The sequence below is a fragment of the Phaeodactylum tricornutum genome, chromosome 1, assembly GCF_000150955.2.
Source record: "Phaeodactylum tricornutum CCAP 1055/1 chromosome 1, whole genome shotgun sequence".
NCBI classification, from domain to species: domain Eukaryota; phylum Bacillariophyta; class Bacillariophyceae; order Surirellales; family Neidiaceae; genus Phaeodactylum; species Phaeodactylum tricornutum.
Genome location: NC_011669.1, coordinates 887,822 through 906,019, shown reverse-complemented (window position 1 = coordinate 906,019; position 18,198 = coordinate 887,822). Strand labels below are relative to the sequence as shown.

The 18,198-nt window shown below is 47.5% G+C and overlaps 8 protein-coding genes across 8 annotated transcripts; 4 read left to right on the top strand and 4 right to left on the bottom strand.

Annotated features, from left to right (window-relative positions):
• Nucleotides 1-42: 42 nt before the first annotated feature.
• On the bottom strand, nucleotides 43-1,437 carry PHATRDRAFT_8717 (predicted protein; the record flags this gene model as incomplete). The annotated part of the gene is made up of 1 exon (XM_002176644.1): nucleotides 43-1,437. The coding sequence occupies one exon, from the start codon at nucleotides 1,435-1,437 to the stop codon at nucleotides 43-45; it is 1,395 nt and encodes a 464-aa protein (XP_002176680.1).
• A 546-nt stretch (nucleotides 1,438-1,983) lies between these two features.
• Nucleotides 1,984-3,069, bottom strand: PHATRDRAFT_31778 (predicted protein; the record flags this gene model as incomplete). The annotated part of the gene is made up of 1 exon (XM_002176643.1): nucleotides 1,984-3,069. The coding sequence occupies one exon, from the start codon at nucleotides 3,067-3,069 to the stop codon at nucleotides 1,984-1,986; it is 1,086 nt and encodes a 361-aa protein (XP_002176679.1).
• A 734-nt stretch (nucleotides 3,070-3,803) lies between these two features.
• On the top strand, nucleotides 3,804-5,352 carry PHATRDRAFT_1784 (predicted protein; the record flags this gene model as incomplete). The annotated part of the gene is made up of 2 exons (XM_002177150.1): nucleotides 3,804-4,176; nucleotides 4,286-5,352. Coding segments are annotated over 2 exons (1,440 nt in total), but the record flags the coding sequence as incomplete, so codon positions are not given.
• Nucleotides 5,353-6,879: 1,527 nt separating this feature from the next.
• Nucleotides 6,880-7,781, bottom strand: PHATRDRAFT_42723 (predicted protein; the record flags this gene model as incomplete). The annotated part of the gene is made up of 1 exon (XM_002176642.1): nucleotides 6,880-7,781. The coding sequence occupies one exon, from the start codon at nucleotides 7,779-7,781 to the stop codon at nucleotides 7,173-7,175; it is 609 nt and encodes a 202-aa protein (XP_002176678.1). The 3' UTR covers nucleotides 6,880-7,172.
• Nucleotides 7,782-9,056: 1,275 nt separating this feature from the next.
• On the top strand, nucleotides 9,057-11,348 carry PHATRDRAFT_42722 (predicted protein). Its single transcript, XM_002177149.1, has 2 exons — nucleotides 9,057-9,857; nucleotides 9,946-11,348. Exons 1-2 carry the CDS (start codon nucleotides 9,240-9,242, stop codon nucleotides 11,263-11,265), a joined length of 1,938 nt encoding a protein of 645 aa, XP_002177185.1. The 5' UTR covers nucleotides 9,057-9,239; the 3' UTR covers nucleotides 11,266-11,348.
• A 2-nt stretch (nucleotides 11,349-11,350) lies between these two features.
• PHATRDRAFT_42721 (predicted protein) lies at nucleotides 11,351-13,699 on the bottom strand (the record flags this gene model as incomplete). The annotated part of the gene is made up of 1 exon (XM_002176641.1): nucleotides 11,351-13,699. The coding sequence occupies exon 1, from the start codon at nucleotides 13,670-13,672 to the stop codon at nucleotides 11,351-11,353; it is 2,322 nt and encodes a 773-aa protein (XP_002176677.1). The 5' UTR covers nucleotides 13,673-13,699.
• A 659-nt stretch (nucleotides 13,700-14,358) lies between these two features.
• Nucleotides 14,359-16,546, top strand: PHATRDRAFT_42720 (predicted protein; the record flags this gene model as incomplete). Its single annotated transcript, XM_002177148.1, has 2 exons — nucleotides 14,359-15,088; nucleotides 15,192-16,546. 2 exons carry the CDS (start codon nucleotides 14,359-14,361, stop codon nucleotides 16,544-16,546), a joined length of 2,085 nt encoding a protein of 694 aa, XP_002177184.1.
• Nucleotides 16,547-16,995: 449 nt separating this feature from the next.
• On the top strand, nucleotides 16,996-18,143 carry PHATRDRAFT_31772 (predicted protein; the record flags this gene model as incomplete). Its single annotated transcript, XM_002177147.1, has 1 exon — nucleotides 16,996-18,143. A coding segment is annotated over one exon (1,148 nt), but the record flags the coding sequence as incomplete, so codon positions are not given.
• Between the last annotated feature and the right edge of the window lie 55 nt (nucleotides 18,144-18,198).

Sequence of the window (18,198 nt, the reverse complement as noted above, 5' to 3'; positions counted from 1 at the left end):
ACAAACCTACATTTAGATGGTTTTCTGCAATTAGGCGTTGAATTATAGATCGCTACCGGGCATTTCAAATTGGGAAGCAAAGTTTTCCACATCTTTCCGTAGATCATCGATTTGGTTTCTGACGTCTCGGTCCAGCTCAAGCACTGCTACAAAATGCTTCAGTAACACCTTTGACTGACCATTGTCACGATCCAATTCCAACTCAGCAACATGCTCTGCCTTGAGAGCAATTTCACTGCCTCGGTGCAAAAATTCTGCAACTTTTTCAAAGTCGTTCTCACTCATTCCACGGGAAGTCAAAGCGGGAGTACCGAGACGGACGCCTCCTGGATTAAGAGCCGACGTGTCTCCTGGTATGCTGTTTTTGTTCGTTGTGATACTAGCCAGATCTAACACTTTTTCCACCTTGGAACCGGTCAGACCAAGTTGACGAACGTTCCAGAGCATGAGATGATTGTCGGTCCCTCCAGTTGCCAATACGTGTCCTCTTTTCTCTAAACCCGCAGCAAGGGCCTTGGCGTTAGCAATTACGTCTTTGGTGTACTTCAAAAAGTCTGGTTCGGTAGCTTCTTTCAAAGCAACAGCAAGTGCTCCGATTTGCTGATTATGTGGTCCTCCTTGTAGTGACGGGAAGACTGCGGAATTGACAGCATCTATGTATTCGCGACGAGCAAAGATCATTCCTGATCTTGGCCCTCGCAATGTTTTATGCGTTGTGCTAGTGACCACATCAGCATACGGAAAAGGGCTCTCGGCTACCTTACCGGCAACGAGGCCGGAAATATGGGCCATGTCGACCATGAGCTTGGCTCCGACCGAGTCAGCGATTTGACGCATTCGAGAATAATCCCATTCTCTTGGATACGCAGAGCCTCCTGCAATCAACAATTTCGGCAGGAACATCTTTGCTCTCTTTTCCATATCATCGTAATTTACTAAACCCGTATCCGCAGACACCACGTATGGCATGCTTTCAAAGTAAACGCTCGTAGCCGACACTTTTTTCTTTGGTGTTTGAAAACCATGGGTTAAATGACCACCTGACGGTAAATCAAGACCCATAATGCGATCGTGGGGGTTCAAAAGAGCCGTGTATACGGCAAAATTGGCAGGAGAACCTGAGTAGGGTTGAACGTTGACACCCCATTCTTCTGTGTCTAGCTCGTAGAGGTCTAAGGCACGTTTCATACAAAGAGTTTCTATTTGATCGATGAACGCGTTTCCACCATAGTAGCGACGTCCAACATTTCCTTCACTGTATTTGTTGGTCAAGCAGCTACCCAGAACCTGGCGAACTGCCTTACTTGCAAAATTCTCCGAAGCAATCAGTTCCAGACCAACTCTTTGACGACGTTCCTCAGACCCGATCATACGCGCGATTTCAGGATCGAAATCTTCCATCGATCTTTCTATTCGTTTAGTTTTGGCATCTTGCATAGAAATATGTAGCTGGGAGCCTCCTCGAGGATGTGTCGTGAGTGAAAATGCTCTCACACTTTCAAAAATTGATAGCAAAAGCAAAAGAATTATAGGCCAAGTTGCTATCAATCTTACTGTGTATGATCCCATTCTGGCTATCAAATGCGAGCCTAAGAAACACACAACACAACGCTGGAGAGACGATGTGCAGCTAGTGTCCTTATGGGTCTTTAAATGGTTGCAGTGATTCTTGTAAGCCGTCAAGGTCTACTCGTTTGCCAGACTATGGTTCTTGTTCCCTGCCAAAACCATCTCGAATTCATCCTCAAAACCGAGAACGAAGGTCTCTGCGTCATCATCTGGCCCTCATCCGTTCGCGATCGCCCGTCCGCCGTCGTTCGGAGGTTGTCGTGTTGCTTTATTATCATTCACTATCAGTAGTAAAACTAACAGTAAACTGTCTCGGTCGCTCAGGTTAAAAATTAAAAATAGTATAAGCATGGTAAGTCTTCTTTTAGTCCGATCAAAACATTTGCTCGGGACGAAGCAAGATTTACAGCGTTCCTAGGAACCGACGTCGTCGTTCGTTGCGGTATCACCGTCTTGTTCAACGAGGCCGTTGGTATCGTAGTATTGCCCCGCTCGTGGAAGGAACGTCTCCTGCGGATCTCTAGTAGAATGAAAATATACACGGACGGTAGGTGCGCTCATGTCGGGGCTCCGGTATGCGCAAAAATGCAAGTGCGGCTCGGGGCTGAATCCAACGGTTCCACTAGTGGCAATCACCTGACCGCGTTTTACCTTGTCACCAACTTGAACGGAGGCACCTTGAATGTGTACATATTCTACAAAGAGTGGATCCCCTTTACCTTCTTTTGATGAACCGTCAAGCTCGAGTAGTACAGAATTCCACTCGAACAAATTCGACACGGCTACCCCAGTAATTTTCGCATTCGTGTCCTTCACATCAATTACCGTGCCATGTCCCACCGCCAATAGTGGCGTTCCGACCGGGCATCGAAAGTCGAGGGCGTGTTGGTTGCCCGCAAAAAAATGCGTAAGTTGTCCACCTTCTCCTTGCGTACATAAATATGGGCCTCCTTCCAAACGGAAAGGAAACGATACCGATGTCAAGTGCGTGTCCGATGGATTGGGGTGCTTTTTCCATTCTTGTACGTCGCTTTCAATTTTTAAGTTTTCCAGCATTTCGCCCTCATTTGAGATATCTAAATAGCAGAGATGAGCAAATGTAAAAGGTGGGCATAGCACAATGAGAGTAGTGCACGACTGGGAGACGCCTTGGTTGTTCACCGTTCTGCCCCTCTCTAGTTCTCTGCCATCGGCTCCTCGGAGTACTGTGTCGAATACCGTTAAATAGGCAACCACATGTTTGTCTCGAATATTACACAAAGAAAGCGTTCTTTCTTCAGGATCAACAGCTACATCTGGAACTTCGTTGTCTTCATCGGAGAAGTCGGCCGGGTCCACCGTTTCCCATTCAATGACCCAAGACGTTGGCGAGGAACAGAATGTGTCATGGCGTGCAATGTGGCAACCTGGTCCAGCGTCGGGTAGAAAATTCCAACAAGAAGAACTGGATTTTACCGGTTTTCTCGTTGTTCTCCTCGACTTGTTACTTTTGCGGCCCATCTTGCAAACCGAAGACCTATTTGACCGCAACTTAGAATCTTTGCTCACAGTCAGGCGTCCTCGCCTGTTTGGGCTCTCACAGTCAACTCGACACGCCGTGAAGCTGATAGTGTATGGATATGTCTCAGACATTTCTAGCCCGAATTGTTTTCAGGAAAACCCTATAATGTAATATGAATCATATGTCCTATTAAAAAGGGAACGCACGGATTTGCAAACCCGAATCTCGACAGTGACAGGAAGAAATACATCGCAATTCTGCCAATCACAGTCATCCCTGTTCCTCTAGCCTGACAGTGGGTAGTGCTCGACAACATTGTTGCCGTTGCTGTGCGATTGAAGATACGCGCTCCTTTCAATCTGGTTCATTGTGTCCAAAGTAACAGTTTACCGAAAGAATCTTTCCTCCGAAAATGAAATTGTCGCTTCACATCGTCATGGCAAGCTATCACTTCAGTCGAATCGTGGCCTTCTCGGCGCCTCATTTTTCTCGAAATCGGATAGTGTTTCATTCACTCAGTAAACTAAGACCATCGACAACAATGTGTGGTACCGGGGAAGAAGTTTCCTACGAGATTGACAAGCAGGAAGATAAGAAAGAGTATCTCCAAAATGCAACCCCCAATGGAAATACAACCCCTAATCGCTATTCAGAGTTATTATCGGCGTGTGGCCTGGACCCGAATGTTCTCGAGCACGTCCAAAAACTCCCGAACAAGCGTAGGGTGAGTCCGAATGACGTATTCTGCAATCGCGAACTCAAAATGGATGGCGTTAAGGCTGTTGGCTTCGACATGGACTATACTCTCGCCCAATACAAAGAACCAGCTTTTGATCAACTTGCCTTTGATGGGGCCAAAGCTAAACTTGTATACAATATGGGCTACCCTAAGGAAGTGTTGGAATTTGAGTATGACCACAGGTATTGGGCTCGTGGTCTCATAATAGATACTCAGCGGGGAAACTTCCTCAAGATTGATCGCCACAAGTATGTCCGGGTGGCGCACCACGGCTTTGATCGCATGTCGTCGACAACCCGCAAATTACTGTACTCACGTACTTTTAACAAAGTTATGAGTTTTTCGGAAAAGAGCTTTGTCAATATGGGTATGTAAAGGCGTATACATGTTTACGAAAATGACTGATTTGCTTCTGCGGAAGATAGAATGCGATTCGCGATATTCGTATCTCATGTTTTTTCAATGCTGCATTGTAGATACTTTATTTCAGTTCGTGGATGCCCACTTGTTTGCTTCTTTGATCAATCTAAAAGATAAAGGGGAGTACGAGTTTCTTGATTTCAAGACATACGAAGAAATCTACAAGCAAATAAGAGAATGTGTGGATCTTTGCCACCGAGATGGTGTAATCAAGGACGTCGTACACAGCGATCCCGAAAAGTACATTGTACAAGACAAAGGACTTATACCCATGCTTCGACGGTACAAGGAAGCAGGTGTCAAGGTTTTTTTGCTCACTAATTCGTACTGGGAATACACGTCGACTGCAATGAACTATCTTTACCATGGCAAGTGTTTAAGTGACGAAGACCAGAAGAAAAACGAGTGGTTGGAACTTTTCGACTTGGTCATTGTGGGATCGTGCAAGCCAGCATACATGCTAGATCCATATCTCAACCTCTTCCGTGTTAATCCACAAAACGGCTCTTTGCGCAATACGGACGGTGTATACGAAATTGACGCGTTGGGACCAAACGGCGCGGCCAAATTTTTGGACAAAGGCAAAACGTTCCAAGGTGGAAATTGGTTGCACTTGCAGGCTATGTTAGAAATCGAAGCTGGCGAAGAAATTCTGTATGTCGGTGATCATTTGTATTCCGATGTCTTGCGTTCAAAACGTACGCTTGGATGGAGATCGGCTTTCATTATGCCTGAACTTGAGGAAGAAATGAGGACCTTTGCGGAAAAGCTACCAATTTTGCGAAAAATAACGGGCTTGCGAAAACTTCGTGAGGAAATAGATAATTTTGGAGAGGACGTTCGCCGGGCGAACGACTTCAGCGACGCCGATTCCCTCACGACCTTGCAAAAGCTTACGACAGAAGACGCAATGATTAAAGCGAAGTTGTCGGATCTTGCAGATCAGTGGCACTCTTCTTTCCATCCTGTATGGGGGGCAATGTTTAATGCTGGATACCAGGATTCTCGATTCGCGTTCTACGTGCAGAACTATGCATGTGTGTATACGAGCAAAGCTACGAATTTGGGGCTGGCATCAAACGCAAAATCATTTCGAACGTCTTTGGAAATGCTGCCGCATGACAAGCTACTGGACGACGCAACCTCCGAATTTGACGAGTCTGATCCTTGGGATCATGTCTAGTATAACATTAATTGATTTTGCTGAACTGCTGAACTTTCTAGACTATGCACGTGTTTGGTTTCCGTCTGCTAACTTAATCGGAATTTGACTCGACTCGTTCGACTCAAATCAATTCGCTTCGTTCGGCTTCTCTCAAGAACAGTAACAGTGGTTGCATTTGAGACAACTTAAATTTTTTTTAACCATGGCGGAAGAGACGTTAACGTTGCATCTTACAATAACTGCTGATCAGGGTGCACCTAGAGTACCATTGAAGATTCCCAAAGTGATTATAGTCACCGAGTTGAGGAACAAAGTAAGTGAAACGACGAAGATTCCGAAATCGTCGTTGAAGCTGATATTCAGAGGCCGTCTCATTGCCGATGACGATTCCAAAAATGCCGTATCGGAATTTAAGTTGGAAGAAGGAAGCGTTCTCCATTGCATGGGAAGGCCGATCAATCTTGCTAAGACAGCGCCGAAAACTACTGGCATTGACACTGAGTCCTCGATGCCAGTAGTAGCTGGAGGCCGACCCCCCGTTCCTAGTGTAGCGACCGCTCGACCAAGTATGGAAGCGCCGCCCGCTGCCAGGGTTCCAACTGACCCTCTAACGGATTCGCTACAAACGCTTCGGTTATCTGCTTCTTTAAATGACTATGAGATGGCGGTCACGACCCTCGGAAAGATTTTGAGCAATATCGTTAACAACCCTATGGAAGACAAGTACCGACGGGTTAAGAAGCAAAACCCTTCGTTTCAGAGGCGTTTAGGAGGACGAAGCGGAGGTGACGCAGCATTGAAGGCGTGCGGATTCTCAATGACTGTTGAGAATGGTGAAGAAGTTTACATCATGCAGGCAGACGCTGACGCGTGGCCAAAGTTGACGGCGGCCAAGACCACAGTCGAGGCTGCTGTGCGAGATGCCAAAACAGCCACCAATCAAGCGGCAGCTCTACCTGCTCCTGAAACGGGGATCACACCAGGACTACTTCCTTCTGAAATACCGGGTATGGGATCGCCCGGCATGCGAACTGCGGTCCAAAACCTGATGTCAAATCCCGCTGCGTTGCAGGATATGCTACAGGTGAGTGCCAATATTGAAGTCAACGTTTCTGAAAACCCGTTGCTTACTTAAAAGCTCTTTGTTCAAAAGAACCCAATGCTACAAAGCATGATGCGTAGTGACCCCCGGTTCGCGAATAACCCTATGATGCAGCAGGCTATGGAACAGTTGGCAACCAATCCAGACATGGCCAACCAACTTTCACAAATGCTCAACGATCCTACTATGCAGCGTCAATTGGAAGCAATGATGCAACAGCAAGGCAATGCTGCTTCGGGCGCTGGATTCGGTCTACAAGGCAGCCAATCTGGCCAGCAGGCAGGTGCGCACTCTCAGTTGAGCCAGGGCCCAGTGAATGCACATCCAAACGACGAGGAGATGACGGAAGAAGATATGATTGCTGAAGCGATTCGAAGGTCGTTGCAAGAATAGAGAGCGCTATTTGAGTCTAGCTCTACCATCAAGTATAGTACTTGTCTATGCAATTTTGGGTGGTACTATTCTGTAGGCATAAAGATTGCTGGAGATGCCCATAAGCCGGGGATTTTCTGCCGCAGTTCATCTACAGTTTCGACGACGAAATCAACGGCAGGATCGTCCATATCAGGAGCGTCACGAGTATTGGTCGATTCTCCCGTATCTTCCACACAAATGGCCCCTGACCTCTTGCAATTCTTCATTCTGCCCTTGCCGATCACGAGAACAGTTTTCATCCCTAATTCGTTGGCGCGTTTATGTTTTTCATGCTGTCTTCAATCATTACACATTCATCGGCTCTGACTCCGACGTCAGCAAATATTTTTTCGAAGGCCTCCTTTTCGGGCTTGCAAAAGGGTAGCACGTCATCAACAGCGTAGAGACGCTCGTCACCGAAGACATTAAACAAACCTAGCTCAACTAAAACTCGTTTCACATACCTACGGGGGCCATTGGAAAAAGCGACCAATTTGAGTCCGCAGCTTTCTAGATCTTGTAACAGCTTAATTTTCTTCCCACCCAATAGTCGAAAATCAAGATTTGACGTCCAATAGTCGGCTAGATCCTTCGGATCAAATCGTGGCACCTTTGTAGGCTTGGTCGGGTCAGGTGGAGGGAAGGCTCCGTCCTGCTCCGCAATTGTCAAAGCTTTGGCCGTAGCATGGTACTTTTCAAAGTATTGGTCACGAATCTTTTTGGCAGATTCCAGATCAGGAAAGTTTAGATATTCCATCATGAAACGTTGTGCTGCCTCGCCATTTCGATGGTCCGTAAATCCGGTTGATACGTCGTATAAAGTATCGTCAACATCAAAGATAAGCGTCGTGATTGGAGTCTCTGCGGTCATCTTGAACGTCGGTTTGAGGGTCAAATGCAGCTGATCAAGCACGCACCATAAATCTCATCACACGAAGCAAAGGCAAATGTTGCGGGTCGGCGTTTGGAATTTGATAGATTCTCTGATGAATACCGTTGACTTTGAAATGGGTAAAATTCAAGGCCCTGAAATGTAGAACAAGCAAAACAGATTATGATACTTATTACCAGTCACGACATGTTTTACTGTCAACCACCATCTATACAAAGTTTTAAGTTTTAAACAATAAAGAAAGTTTAATTTTACAAGCAGAGACCGGTGAATTGAAAAGACCATTTCGTAATTTCTCTGTGACTGTGAACATCGAGACGCGGGGCGTTGCTATTGTATCTAGAAGAGGTCCATCGCAAAAAACACAACGGAAAGCGTTGCCCCAAATGGATCAAAACTTGTTTGACAGAGCCGTAAAAATGAGTTGAATGTGAGATGAGAGTGCAATGATCTGTACGCTTTCCTTGCTAATATAGTATTTCGCAACGGCAACTATTTGCAGTCGGTTTCATTTGCGGATGTTTCGCTTTTGCTTAGGGAGGATTTCACTCTATTCTCACAGCTGACTGTGACACAGGTATCTGAGGCGGTTCCAAGAAATCTACTTATTTCTATTCGTCGAATACAGATACCACGTGATAATTCAGGTGATTATTTCCATTTCCACATCACGTGGAGAATGAAATTGTCAGCTTTACCCATATCGTCACTCTCAAACATAGGCTTGAAATGCTGGTATGATATCTGCATTAATAATAATATATGGTTGGGTTTTTATTTCTATGTAAAAGCTTACTCACATAGTGTAATGAGCGTGTTCGGTATTGCTAGTAAGTTGACAATTTTTGTAAGCAATGGAGAAACACGTTCTTGGAGCTCCCAACTACGAAAATATATATTTATGCGAAGATTCAACACGGTCAGAAAGGTTCGGACAACTGCCATCTGCTTACATTTGTTAGTTCTGACAAGGCAAGATCCAACGTCAACGTTACTGTCGGACAAAATATACTCAAAAATATTATGGGAAGAGAGACACTGAGTAGATTATATATGACAGTGTAAGACCAATAGGAGAAAGAAATGGATATATCTATTCGTCTTCGCGGAGCAATCTTCTCTTTCTAGGCAGCTGCAAAGTATCACTACTAAATACCTAAGCAGATTGGAAAGCCATCTGCTTGATCCCTGGGTAGCGGAAAGGCCGTGAACGAACATTCGTCTGATTTAACCTGCCAAACTACGAGAAACCCATTGCTGTGAGCCAAAAGCAACCCAAAGACTGTTTCGATGGAAGGCCATCGCATCGCCAGTCAAACACCCAACTCTCAGTTTTTCACCAAGTGATCCGTTTTACCGACCTCATAGGGGAGAGCGATCTTGAGACACGGATATCAACGCTAGATATCTGTATCAAAAAAATCCTGCAGCAGCCAAATGAGTGGATCCTCGTCAAGCTGGACTTTAGCACCAAAGCCGCTGGCCTCAAAGCGAGGAACTTCAGATTCCATTAATCGCGCCACAGCTCTTTCGCACATACAGAGATATCCGCAGCCGCAGCTCCCAGCAATTGCCCAGCCCCAAAACTCATCAGCATTGTTGACCAGCTTCCCATCGTCGATTTACTGCTACAACCAGCCAGAGAGTTCAACCCATGCTGCATTCCAGAAAACCCTAGGACGTCACCATTACCGCTTACCCAAAGCAAGTCGCATCCCAGCCGTATTCGAAGGGAAGAGATTCCGTAGTGGAAAATGGATTTCTGAAGAGGAAACGTACGCCGACGTATTGATTGATTTGTTCCAAAAAGGTCGAATAAAAGACTGCGAAAATGGAACTACGTTGCGCGCTTTCCTAGGCCAGAAACTGCATTGTGCTCCTATGCGGATATCAAAAAAATACGCTGGCAAAGGGATCGGCAAAATGATATATCTTTTGAAGCGCACAGGTGTTGTGGATGTCTCAGAAGACGACCAAGCTCAATCTGATAAACAATTGAAGGACGCGGAAGATGAGTTCTACAAGGCTGTCGTTCCGGGGATTGAGCTCTCGAAGGTGAGTGAATACACCCAAACAAAACATACTTTGTGATTTGAAATGGTCTCATTTCTCTATATTTGTCAATTTGCTTCATTCTGGTCAGAAATACCCTTCTCATACCGGAAGCGTTATACCCACATTCAGAGGGCTTGCTCCTTTGATTCCCCCCGGTATAATCCCATATCAGCTCCCGTCATATGGAAGCAATCCTTCTGCTTGCCCTGCTCTTGAAAACGCAGATTCTCCTTTAGAGACAGCCGATCACACTAAGCAGTTGCACTTGTCGTATCTCCACGCGTTGCAGCAAACAAATGAGTCGTTGGCCACTGCTGGACCAAAAGACTTGATGGACCCGGCTTTGAAGAAAACAATTCCTATGCCATATGCATGGCCTCTGCAAGTACTACCTACACCAACTGCTTCTCTGACAGTCTCGAAGCCATGTCAAAGATCGCAAAGTATTGCCACGGAGATACCCGCAACAGCCAATTCTAGTGGCCCGCACTCCTTGCCAGAATTTACTGACTTTCTCTCGGTCTTTGACAGTGTTACCAAAGAGGAGGGATCTAGAGTAACTGGGAAGGAATGCTTTCCTGAAGTAGCCATGCATACAGCACCGCAGTATTCTCCCCCTTTTACAAGCCGATCTTTTGATGATTTACATCGCTTTCTCGGAAAAGATTTAGAAGACAATAGCAACCTATCGCTGCCACTACAAGCTCAGGAGGAGACAGTCGTTCCATGTGGAACGCTTTCGCCAAAGGCTAACAATGACATTGAGCCTAAAGTCACGAATCTCGACACAATGGCTTTATTCAGCGCCGATTCATATGCAATGTTTGCACAAGAGTCGGCACTTGCCATGAGCCAGCATTCAGCATACCTTCATCCGTCAACGGACGATGTGAGCAAAATTGATACATCTGGACTGGATACCATTGTCAAAGAACATTATGGTCTGATGATGAGAAATGAGGTAAACAACTATCTACATACATTTCAAAATCAAAACCCAGAAGAAGAACCCAGACCTTCCCCTGCTACCCAGATAAAGTCAAGTATTATGGTTGAAGGGACGCAGCAAGCGACACAACCAGGCTCGTATTTGTGCTACAATGCCCCACAGTCGTCGTCAACATACAGAAAAGCTGTGGGAAATCCATTGACTCGTTTTGCTCCCATGAGTCGATTGTTTGTAGACAAACACGACAAATCTGCAATCGTGAGTGGAAGTGATGCGTCCATCTCTGCAACGGATTTTTCATCCACAGAAGGAACGTCTGGAAGTGGCGCGAGCTCTGGATACTCTGACGGTACCTACAATGAATCCGAGACAGGCAGCTCGGATGGAACCTCTGACGAGGGCCGTTGTTTCAAGAAGAGACGTCATTCTGTTCTATTGAAAGAGCCCTCTGAAAGCTAAAGAGTGGCTTTGCTAAACGCTATCGATACACGATTAATAAGAATCATATGGAATCAAAGCATCTAAACAATTTACAGTCAATGATCTAAGACGTAGACGATGGGACACTAGCCTGCTTGGAAACATCCAGTATAATCCGAATATCTTCATTTGCAATACGTGTGTCTGTGTACAGACCTTCCAATCCATAAATACCCGTCTTGGCGTGTGTCGTGCTGTAATGCTCTGTTTTTTTGTTCTTTTTGTGAGTGTCCCTATCATTTGAATCTTGCAGATCTGTGGCCGAGACAACCAAGTTGCGCTCCACGTAGGTAAATCGATGCGCGCCCATATCCCACTTGTCCTGCTTCAAAATCACACTCCTTCCTGGCACGCGTGCCTCCAATGCAACACCGTCTCCGACAATAAACGATGTACCGGCTTCTAATTGTCGGCGATCAGCCAAAATGTTAATTTCCCCAGCTGTAAAGGATTTTTGTGGATGCCGTCCCAGAACTCGATTGATTGAGGCACCCAGCAAGCACGGTCCTGCAGTGAAGAGAGTATCATAAGCGTGCGAGATGGAGAGCTCCGGATTGGGGCAGAGGGTGGCATCAATATCAACAGATGTAAATCGGTTTCGGACTTGATTCACGACGGTTTCGATGGCTTTCGCCAGATACGGATGACCTGGAGCGGCGGCGATCATTCCATTCCATAGACACATCCGGTGATTTGTGGCCATGCCGGGCTCGTCTGTCGGAACCATAAATCCTACATCCGGTCCAATGGCCGCATCCAAAGCCGATTCCAACATGATGTCAACGTCAGCATAGAGACCACCGTGTATCAACAGCACACAATACCGAAAGAGATCGGCCTTAAAGGCACCAGGGCGAAGAGCTTCGTATGCTTCTCGCACTTCCGGCGGAAAGTGCGTACTCAAAAAATTAACTGCGTCATCGTCGTTGTAGAATTTGTACTCCCAGCCAGAGTTACGGAACGATTGGACCATGCGGCTCATATTTGGGTACCTGTCCTGGGCTAGGTCTTCGAACCAAGTTTGGTGTACGATACGGGGAACAACACGGTTGGGATCGCGCGTGTAGGCCGGTGGGGTTACAGTCCACGTATGAGCAACATGCTTTGGTGGAGGTTTATCCGAACAGAGAGCCTTCGCATAGCAAGGGCAGTCTTTGGCACATAGTTCCCTTGTAGCACCGGCCTGGTTTCGGCAGCACTTAGAGCATTCTTCTTTGTCGGGCAAGCAATCTTTCGCGGCAAGCAAGGCGTAAAAGTTAGGTGTCTCGGGCATATCCGCAGGCCGCTCGTGAAAAGTAGCCTGGATTGTGGTGATGTAGGGCAGCTCGTCTTCTTCATAGTGATCCGCTTCGGCGTTGTAAGGCCGAGAAAATGATTGGGACAGAATTTGAAATGGCAACAGAGGATGACGACTCATGAGGACGACACGGTTACGAGATATGTCGTGAATTGAGCAGCAAAAGCCTGCACGTTCGGGGCAGTGGTGTACGTGGCGACGAGTTTGTGTATCCGTCCAGCCTTTTGCATCATCATTGTGGCGCCTCAAGGGATCCATTCGGCATGTCTCTTTCAACAGTAGGAAATCGCCCACCTTGCCCGGTTTAGGATGCTTTTTGGCGGAAGCGAACGCCACCGCTTCGTACAAGCGCTGCGGCAAAAGAAGAGGGTTTACTTCCAAGTGCTCCGCCGGAGTTTCCAGAAGAACTTTCATCATCTGTTCCGCTACGTAGAGTTGATTATCGCGCAACACAATCAGACTGCCATGAGCAGTGTGGGGGAAATAATCGTCTCCTAAGACTACCACATTTTGTACGTCCGACAAAAAGTCTTGCAGTCGCATCAGCAATGGACTGGATGAATCAATGTACGCCACCGAGTCAGAGAGGTAGGGTTTCGTTTTCAACGCGCACCACTTGTAGACTTCGGTTGCGAGATGATCTTGTCCACGCGTACGCAGTTCGTCGAAACGCTTCAGAGCGCTCATTTTTACGGGCATGTTGTCCTCCTCTTTCCCGTAACAATTCTGCTCCAGAAAATGGCGTTGTTCCATTAAGTTTAAGGCAACAACATCGAGGGTTGTCACATCCGTGGGCAGGGAGGCGATCAAGTCGGCGAACTGTTTGCGTGCAATCGGATTGTCCTGATCGGCTTCCGGAGCTGTTGTGTAAACCGTGACTCGTTGATAACCTAGCAAGCGGCGGGAGTGACTATTATCTTGCGCACTTGTACCGACATCGTCCACGGCTTCGACCTGCGTTCTACTACCTGCCGGCAATGAGTTACCCCCAACCGTCGATGCCGAGATTGCAAGCGCGACTGCCGCAATGAGGTACAGGACGGATTTTCGCACAGGTTTCCATACCTCTTTGACGTTGGCGGCGGCCATTGGTGCTCGATATTCCACTGACTGTTGTGAAACAAAAGAATGATGTAGATAAGCAAAGACCAGGCTCAGTATTTTTGCCGAACACTTTGTATCCGTCTGGTTGTCTGCAACAATGGGCGCTGCCTTTGGCAAAAAAATAACGACAGCTACAGCGAGCGGGCTCGAGAGGACCGTTATTCGCTGACTGTGAGTTCTCGTATACATGCCGCCGTAGCCATAGATACTATAAGTGGTTAAGCGCTGGCCAGGCCAGGGGCTGATTGTTTGTAACGAGTGAAACGGACGGGAACGAAACAGAGCACGACTACCACGGTTTCTCACCTTCAATTCCCGTTTCAAAAATCCACTTAAGCTCGTTCCCTTACATATCGATATCAGTTGTATGTATGCGAGAAAATTTCGTCGCGCAAATTTATAGTAGTCCTCTCATTCCAATCCGGGTATTTTTTAAAGACGGTATATAGTCAGGGTTCAGAAAACCAGGTGTGCAAGCTCCTGACGTGAACGAAGCTCGTAGCCGGAAACGGCAACGATGACCGAGAAGGGTTTTCCACGCATCTCTTTGTCTTGTTCATCCTTTTTTGTGTAGTTGACGCGTTTGGCGCTCCGCGGACTTTCGTTTCTTTCACGAGGTCGACCTTGTATTGACAATTCCTCTGTCTCCGTGATTTTGAGAAGACAGGATCATGTTCGGTTGGGCAACGCAACAATTTGAGAAACTTTCTCAGACGGTTGCGCCACCACCGACCGACCCAGCCTCCCGCTTTGTCTTCTGCTGCCAAAAACTCGATGAAGACGGTGCCATTAAATGTGTCAGTGAACTGTACGGCGTGGCAACGATCGTTGTAGCTGTCAAGGGTCAGGTGCCATTGCACGTTGCCTGTACGTACGCATTGCCTACTTTGATACGCCATATTTTGTCCCAACCGGGAGCCGACCCGAACGTCGTCGATGCGTCCGGCAACACACCTTTGCACTGTGCCGTCATGTCCAACAATCAAGAGACCACGTTGATGGTTGTAAAAATGCTGCTGCAAGAGTACCAGGCTTCAGTCTTGGCAAAGAACGCTTCTGGGCAAACACCGTACGATGTTGCCAGTTTAAATATGGTGCGGCAGTTTTTACTGCCGCTGCAGTTGCAACAAGAAACGCAAGCTGCTCTAGACAACGGAGGTGTTGGATTGCCGCCAGGAATTGATATGGGTGGTCTAAAGATTTCGAATGCGCATCTGCCGCCACCCCCCCATGGCCCCCACGAGCGGCGGAGGCATGTCGTTGACGAACACTGGTGGGACCCGCTACGCACCACCACCCTCCTTGGTAACTGGACCCCCAGCAACATCCACTGCGCCATCGGCACATTATACATCACCGTCATCGGTACACTCGAGCGTGTCTCCGCACGGTTCTACCCTAGTCCCTCCTGAATCTGGGGGCACCGTTTCCGGAGCTCCTGGACAGGGGCATCAATTGGCGTCTCAAACATCGCAGCCAGCTGTGAGCACGACATCTCCATCAGTTGCAACAGTCTCTCCATTGGCGATTCCCGGCCCCCCTTCATCGGGGAACTCGGACTATGCTCGAACGGGATCATCCTCGGCCGCCTTCTACAAACCATCAAGTCAGAGTGGGCGAAGTTTCATCCGACCCGACGGCTTCCACTCATCAAGTTCCGACAAGTCTTTGCAGCAAAAGTATGGACACGATACCACTGCATATTCCAATGCTCCGCCCCCGCCGATGAGCTCAGGAAACGCAATAACTTCGGCGCCGTCTTCACTGAACGGGAACGCCGGTCCAAATCCATTTGCCGGTGGAGCCTCCGCGATGCGGCAACGGGGATCTGGCCGCTACGTTGCGTACGGTCCCGTGAGTATTCATCCCCATTCTTTCAATGGAGCTACAAACGCGGGGTCGGTGCCGATTCCCGCTTATACGAATTTCGCTCCTGCCCCCGTCACGGGACAAGACTCAGAATTTTCGCATGCCTCTGTGTATTCTCATCAGGAAACACTGTCTGGCGCGGGTTTAATTTCTACAAATACACCAAATGGATCCGCACAAAATATACCTTCTCCGGTCGCCACTGGTTCCGTTACGGCAAACTTTCCACCACCACCCTCCAGACAACAGCCCGGTGCACTCGCTGCTCAAAATTCTCAACGGGAGGTGTCAGGTTGGTCCCAAACATCTCGATCTTCGAGTATGGGTTCGACTCCTAGTGGTCACGGTATTGCCCGCGTATCAAGCACGAATTCGGCTGCCGACGTTTTTGCAACGCCATCGCCTGATAAGGCCCATCGACCTGCTGCTGAGCAGTCCACTATACCATCGCCCCAAAATCTCCATCAATCCATGTCGGAACAAAGTCCAGCGTCAGCCTTGTTTTCCAAACCGAGCCCAACGGTGGCAGCCGACATCTTTGGGGCCCCTAAACCGGAACCCTCAGTCACTGAAACGTTTGCACAAGGCAGCGGTGCACCAATCGTGACTGAAGGCTCCGGGGGAACAACTACTGTTCGACCCTCACAATCAGTTCAGTCAGGAAACTTTCCGTTGGTTGCACCTGGCCCGGGAAACATTGCTGCCGATCTTTTCTCAAAACCTGCTGTGGCTAGTGCAATTCGAAATCCAGTCGCTGTGGCCGAAGCAGGATCAGGTTTCCCATGTAGTCAGAACCAATCATACGTCCCGTCTCCAGATGACTCAAATGTTCCCGCGGAAGACGGTGAGGATACCATGCACGAAGTGCCTTTAACACCATCTATCGAACCGCCGAAGCAGGCAACTGGCACTGCCTCCGATTTGAAGGGTACAGAAAATGCCTTGTTCCAAGCCATAGGTATGCCACCTCCTCCCTTTTCCAAGAAGTAGGTACTTATCAGGATTGTTTAGTTTACGAGTTCAGCCCTTTTTCGATGCTTTATTAAGTGGAAGTAGGCTACGATATTTGTGGTTACTAGCTCAGCTAGCTAGTCTCACAGTCAGTTAGAACGTAGTGATCTCACAGTCAGAAAAGTTGTGGTCGTCCAAGACTGAACTTCCCCTGCCTTGAAAGTTGGAGCAGTCCCGGATCTACACGAACCAACTATAAAACTCGAGACGAACCACCGGAACGGAGAGGGGAAAAAACATGTGAATGACATGAAAAAGAAATGGGTAGAAACCAGCTGGATTCGCTCAATCTCTGGCGACATCGCGCAGTCAGTCCTCGAAGCAAATTTTCATGGAACTCGACACGAGAGGTACGCGTATGCGTCACATTCAAAAAAATATGAAATCGAGTCGCATTGTGGAAAGCGAGGTCTTCTGGGGATATCAACATGGCTCCTGTTCGAGGAATTTTTAACGCAAGTGGCGTTTCATGTCATCTTTCAACTGCTCTGTTGGTTCTATGTCATGCTTTGAAACCAATAAGCGATGTTTTAATTCGATTGTCTCAGACCGATCAAGCAGACTATTATTTTCGACATCTCGGATTACTTTTTCAGAAGCTTGGCGACGATGAAGACGATGAGCCTGTTGATCCGACGAGCGCATACGATATCATTGAAACAAAAGTAGGAGTGAATTCTAGCGATCTGGGTGATGCCACTTCAACGCTTGCCAAGCTCCTACAAAGCATTCGTGAAGCACCTCCGGCGAGCTCCGTATATTTGCAACCTATTCTGAATTTAACAGTCGACGGTGGTCAAATTCATTCCGAACTCACGGGCTATCAGCTCGACGAGCTGTACCCAAACAGTGTCAACATGCGGTTGAAAACGCTTGACTCTCGACCTATGCCGGTGCCCTTTTCACTACCAGCCAAACATTCGACTTTGACCCAGTGTCTAGAAGCTAAACTATCCCCGCAAGATCTGAGATCGTATACATGGTCCGGTGCGTTTACAGAGACGGTGGTTTCCAGAGACGATGTTGATACTTGCAATTTGAAGGGCCGCGGTTGGACAACAACGAGACGCATTGTCGTTGAAAAAATACCATCAGTTTGGATTTTACATTTAGAGCGTTTTGAGTACCATGATGGACGGCTGGAGCCTTTGTATCATACAGTTGAGATTCCTGAAAAGCTGGAGCTTGGTCGATCTTCGATATGTACGAGCAAAGACTTCGTTTTGGCAGGAGGCATACTTCATGTCACAGATACTGAAGACATAGACGATCCGGACAACGAGGGGGGTCACGTTGTTGCGGTTTTACGGGGCGCAGGTGACCAGTGGAATCTTATTGACGATGAGAAAGTCGTGAAAATATGTTCGAAAACAGCATTGGAACTCTTTGCGGGCTCTAAGAGCCAAAAGGCCCTCAAAGGCTCCTTTGTTTGCGGGGTTCTTCTGGTTTATCAAAACAATGCTTCCCTTGAAGCTACAACGTCTACGCTCACTGCCATTATGCAACAGCTAGACAAGCATTTGATCAATTGGTCCGATCCTAATTCTTTGATTGGCCGTCGTCTTCGCATTTTGTGGTCGAAAGGGAAGCTCTACCCTGGCAGGGTTATAGGCTACGATAGCGAAAGTGGT

What these genes read in the sequence shown, in the direction of transcription:
- PHATRDRAFT_42722 (XM_002177149.1), top strand. Translation starts at nt 9,240, where the DNA reads ATGAGTGGATCCTCGTCAAGCTGGACTTTAGCACCAAAGCCGCTGGCC. An exon ending in CGGGGATTGAGCTCTCGAAG is followed by an intron (nt 9,858 to 9,945) that starts GTGAGTGAATAC and finishes CATTCTGGTCAG; the next exon opens with AAATACCCTTCTCATACCGG.